Raw genomic sequence first — 5,000 nt, forward strand, 5'->3', positions numbered from 1 at the left:
TGGTTCTGTTTTTATTCACACAAAAGAAGAAGAGAGGACAGGCAGACAGGCAGAGAGACATGCAGACAGACAGATAGGCAGGCAGGCAGACAGACAGGCAGACAGACAGGCAGGCAGGCAGACAGATAGACAGACAGACAGACAGACAGACAGGCAGACAGACAGATAGGCAGGCAGACAGACAGACAGGTAGAGAGACAGACAGACAGACAGGTAGAGAGACAGGCAGACAGACAGGCAGGCAGAGAGACAGACAGACAGGCAGAGAGACAGACAGGCAGGCAGACAGAGAGACAGACAGGCAGACAGACAGACAGACAGACAGGCAGACAGGCAAGGCAGGCAGACAGAGAGACAGACAGGCAGACAGACAGACAGACAGACAGGCAGGCAGGCAGGCAGGCAGATGGAGCTGAACATGTGTTCTGTGTTCCTGCTTCTGATTGGCTGGTTCTCTCTGCAGAGAGTCGGCTGCCGTCTGCCAGACGTCATTCCTCAGTCTCACTGGCTGCAGGTAGGACAGGTACATGCTGGTAGGACAGGTGCATGCTGGGAGGACAGGTACATGCTGGTAGGACAGGTGCATGCTGGGAGGACAGGTACATGCTGGGAGGACAGGTACATGCAGGTAGGACAGGTGCATGCTGGGAGGACAGGTACATGCAGGTAGGACAGGTGCATGCTGGGAGGACAGGTGCATGCTGGGAGGACAGGTACATGCAGGTAGGACAGGTACATGCTGGGAGGACAGGTACATGCAGGTAGGACAGGTGCATGCTAGGAGGACAGGTGCATGCTGGGAGGAAAAGTGCATGCAGGTAGGACAGGTGCATGCAGGTAGGACAGGTGCATGCAGGTAGGACAGGTGCATGCTGGGAGGACAGGTGCATGCTGGGAGGAAAAGTGCATGCAGGTAGGACAGGTGCATGCAGGTAGGACAGGTGCATGCTGGGAGGACAGGTGCATGCTGGGAGGACAGGTACATGCTGGGAGGACAGGTACATGCAGGTAGGACAGGTGCATGCTGGGAGGACAGGTGCATGCTGGGAGGACAGGTGCATGCTGGGAGGACAGGTACATGCTGGGAGGACAGGTACATGCAGGTAGGACAGGTGCATGCTGGGAGGACAGGTGCATGCAGGTAGGACAGGTGCATGCTGGGAGGACAGGTGCATGCAGGTAGGACAGGTGCATGCTGGGAGGTGTAGGATTGTAACTTGATGGCTGTTTGTTTGTTTTTGGGTCAGGTTGGAGTTTCTGAGTCACATGACTTCACGTCTCTGCAGAAGAAGAACGAGTCACATGACTTCACGTCTCTGCAGAAGAAGAACGTCCGGCGTCTTCCTGGTTTGTGTCGACGGCTGAAGAGACGCAGACTCACCGTCCTGGTAACCTGTCTGTCTCCCTAACCTGTCTGTCTGTCTAACCTGTCTGTCTGTCTGTCTAACCTGTCTGTCTCTCTAACCTGTCTGTCTAAACTGTCTGTCTCTCTAACCTGTCTGTCTCTCTTCCTGTCTGTCTCTGTAACCTGTCTGTCTGTCTAACCTGTATGTCTCTCTACCTGTCTGTCTCTGTAAACTGTCTGTCTCTCTAACCTGTCTGTCTCTCTACCTGTCTGTCTCTGTAACCTGTCTGTCTCTCTGACCTGTCTGTCTGTCTAACCTGTCTGTCTCTGTAACCTGTCTGTCTCTCTGACCTGTCTGTCTGTCTAACCTGTATGTCTCTCTACCTGTCTGTCTCTCAGTGTAACAAGGAGAAGTTCTGTTGGCCGACTCAGACTCAGAGGACTCGTCCTGTCCAGGTGTGTCTCTGTCCCCGGGGCTCCAGGTGTTCACATTTCTTTGTCCACAGTCTCTGAAACGATCCCGTCATTGTAAACTCAACGTGACAAAAAATTTGTATTTATATAACTTCATTTAATAGTTCATCATGTTTATATTTAACCCATTCATGTAAATAATCAGTACTTTTAGCGTGTATAGAGCCAGCATATTTCCACCAGACTCCATGTAAATAATCAGTACTTTTAGCGTGTATAGAGCCAGCATATCTCCACCAGACTTCATGTAAATAATCAGTACTTTTAGCGTGTATAGAGCCAGCATATTTCCACATGTAAATGGGTGAATTAAGAGTTTATTTCAACCAAACCAGAGTGGTGATTGTTGGAACAGTGGAAAGATGAACCAAGACGGCTTTTGGTAGTTTGATTTAGTTTCTGTCCACTTTGAATGAAGTGTGTTTTACGATGCTAAAAGTCCTGATTATTTACATGGAGTCTGGTGGGTTTGGTGATGGTGATTTCGGGGCTGTTTCATGTTAAACTAAAAGGATCTTACTCTTTAACTGTCCATTATCTATACCGACTACATTGACTACTTGCTCCTTGTCGTGTTTGAACCTGTGTTGTCGCTGTAGATGTCTGTTTTGACTGATCCAATATTCTGTTCAATGACAATAAAGTCTGCACAGCCGCAGAGACGCTCTGGTGACGTTTTCTCTGACTGTCCATCCACGTTCGTGTTTACAACACAGCACCAACAGTGACGCATTTTAGCCTTCAAAATAAAGTGGATTTTTCTGTATTCAATGCTTTGAAATGCAAAAACATTTTAAAAATAATTCGAAGTAGCATACATATAAAATATAGGAAATGGCAAAATACAAAAATAAAAAAATTAAACAATAAAAACAAGGATATTGAATAAATTCCAATACATTGATATAAACTTTATAAATTAACTGAAATTAAATAAGAGGGGGGGCTTTCATCAATATATAACAGACCATTTTCCCACCTTATTTAAAGACTGAAAGTGCAACAAAGCTAGGGTTAGTTCCGGTTAGTTCCAGAGAAAGGCTGCGTGCCGCTTTTATTCTGAAAGAGCTGAACCGGAAGTTGTTTCGACGCTACCCCGGCGTCGGGCTCAGACTGCGGACAGACTCGGCTCCGTTATCAGTCGGTGGGTACAGCCAGAGCCCCGGTAACGTTACTCGGTAGATTTAACGGCTATAAACCGTCTTCTTCCTCTTCTCTGTTCCCGCGCTCAATTTAAAATGGCGGCTGTGTCAGCGGATCACGGTGAGTGTGCAGACTTGGAGCTGAGCTAGCTGTTAGCATGTATCTGTAGGTAAACACACTGTTAGCAGGCTAGCTGTTAGCATGTATCCGTAGGTAAACACACTGTTAGCAGGCTAGCTGTTAGCATGTATCCGTAGGTAAACACAGTGTAAGCAGGCTAGCTGTTAGCATGTATCTGTAGGTAAACACAGTGTAAGCAGGCTAGCTGTTAGCATGTAGCTGTAGGTAAACACAGTGTAAGCAGGCTAGCTGTTAGCATGTATTTGTAGATAAACACTGTGTTAGTAGACTAGCTGTTAGCATGTATCTGTAGGTAAACACAGTGTAAGCAGGCTAGCTGTTAGCATGTATCTGTAGGTAAACACTGTGTTAGCAGGCTAGCTGTTAGTATACATGGATTTCTCGGCAACGTCATCACTGCTTGCGCACGCAACCGGGGGGCAGAAAGAAGACGTGTTTCATGTAGCTAGTAGTAGCAGCATAGCGTAAGTCAAAATGCCAAGGAGTTGTTGCCTGGTGAATTGTACAAACAGAGCCAGTGATGGGTGCCTGATGTTTAACATACCTAGGGGGAAGCATGCTTTTGGCAAAAACCGGCGGAGGTTATGGCTTCAAGCCATAAGAAGGGCAGATTGGGGTCATATGTAAGAGTCAGGCTCCCATTGGATCAATCAGAGAAGCTGCAGCTTGTTCAGTTGTTCAGCTAATATCTACCTGTCATGGCTGTAGTACTCGAGTCCGGATCGTAGATAGTTAAAGGTCTGTACTCGAGATAAGTTTAGACTGCTAGCTAAAGCTACGCCGATGTTTTACTAACGTTAGTGCAACAGCGTTAGCCTAGCCTGCTAGGTAAATATTACAACTGCCTTCGTAGTTTCCTATATCTGCGTCCACGTTGTCAACATAAGACCTGTGGCGTTAGAGCTCCTTTTGTACCATAATGTTATTGAATAAAATATTAAGCTTCGCTCCTACGAGATGGGTGGGTTTTATTACGTTACACACAAAGCTAACTGGCTACAGTTAGCCTATATGCTAGTGGACATTAGCTAACGTTGCCGAGGCAGCTGCATTAGAGTTTCGGCGAGCTAACCACAACAGTGTTAACAGTCAACCTGCAGTGATGGTTGAAATGGAGACACACATATCGTACCTTTTCCCCAAAATCCTGGCCATTATTTTAAGGCATAAACCAACCATAGGGGTCACTCAGGGGGAACCCTGCTGCTAACATTGGCTATTACATTAGCCTAAAACGATAATTATAGCCATACATATATATCACAGTAACACTGGAAAATTAAAGACAGACAAACAGATCAAACTAAAATCACGTTTTATTGAGTCAGCGGTTAGCTATATTCAAACAATAAGGAAAGCTTAAGGTTGTTGCAGTAGTGGACCAGCTCACCAGTCTGGCTCTCTGCCCCTGGTATGCGCACGCACCCTGTAATGTTTGGAAACAGGAAACCCGTCTATGGATCTGTAGGTAAACACACTGTTAGCAGGCTAGCTGTTAGCATGTATTTGTAGATAAACACACTGTTAGTAGGTTAGCTGTTAGCATGTATCTGTAGGTAAACACAGTGTTAGTAGGCTAGCTGTTAGCATGTATCTGTATGTAAGCACAGTGTTAGCAGGCTAGCTGTTAGCATGTATTTGTAGGTAAACACACTGTTAGCAGGCTAGCTGTTAGCATGTATCTGTATGTAAGCACAGTGTTAGCAGGCTAGCTGTTAGCATGTATCTGTATGTAAGCACAGTGTTAGCAGGCTAGCTGTTAGCATGTATCTGTATGTAAGCACAGTGTTAGCAGGCTAGCTGTTAGCATGTATCTGTATGTAAGCACAGTGTTAGCAGGCTAGCTGTTAGCATGTATCTGTATGTAAGCACAGTGTTAGCAGGCTAGCTGTTAGCA

General features: G+C 46.3%; 1 protein-coding gene and 1 long non-coding RNA gene across 3 annotated transcripts in view; both read left to right on the top strand.

Annotated features, from left to right (window-relative positions):
• The first annotated feature begins 289 nt into the window (after positions 1 to 289).
• si:ch211-191i18.4 (uncharacterized protein LOC799350 homolog) lies at positions 290 to 1,917 on the top strand. 2 transcript variants are annotated; one of them, XM_035992996.1, is made up of 3 exons: positions 290 to 514; positions 1,248 to 1,388; positions 1,745 to 1,917. In XM_035992996.1, exons 1-3 carry the CDS (start codon positions 407 to 409, stop codon positions 1,856 to 1,858), a joined length of 363 nt encoding a protein of 120 aa, XP_035848889.1. In that variant the 5' UTR covers positions 290 to 406; the 3' UTR covers positions 1,859 to 1,917. The 2 variants fall into 2 exon arrangements, with proteins under 2 accessions (XP_035848889.1, XP_035848891.1); XM_035992998.1 differs by having other exon boundaries at positions 355 to 561; positions 1,745 to 1,916.
• A 1,171-nt stretch (positions 1,918 to 3,088) lies between these two features.
• LOC116066762 overlaps positions 3,089 to 5,000 on the top strand; it is a 1,967-nt gene continuing 55 nt past the window's right edge. Inside the window, exons 1-3 of the long non-coding RNA XR_004109032.2 lie at positions 3,089 to 3,465; positions 4,061 to 4,064; positions 4,616 to 5,000. The exon at positions 4,616 to 5,000 is cut by the window's right edge and continues 55 nt beyond it. This is a non-coding gene — a long non-coding RNA (uncharacterized LOC116066762). The remainder of the gene's footprint in view (positions 3,466 to 4,060; positions 4,065 to 4,615) is intronic.

Source organism: Sander lucioperca, chromosome 16 (assembly GCF_008315115.2).
Source record: "Sander lucioperca isolate FBNREF2018 chromosome 16, SLUC_FBN_1.2, whole genome shotgun sequence".
Classification (NCBI taxonomy): Eukaryota; Metazoa; Chordata; class Actinopteri; order Perciformes; family Percidae; genus Sander; species Sander lucioperca.

Coding starts and splice junctions, on each gene's coding strand:
- si:ch211-191i18.4 (XM_035992996.1), top strand. CDS start 407: ATGGAGCTGAACATGTGTTCTGTGTTCCTGCTTCTGATTGGCTGGTTC. Junction 515..1,247: donor CTCAGTCTCACTGGCTGCAG/GTAGGACAGGTA, acceptor TTTTTGGGTCAG/GTTGGAGTTTCTGAGTCACA. Junction 1,389..1,744: donor GACGCAGACTCACCGTCCTG/GTAACCTGTCTG, acceptor TCTGTCTCTCAG/TGTAACAAGGAGAAGTTCTG.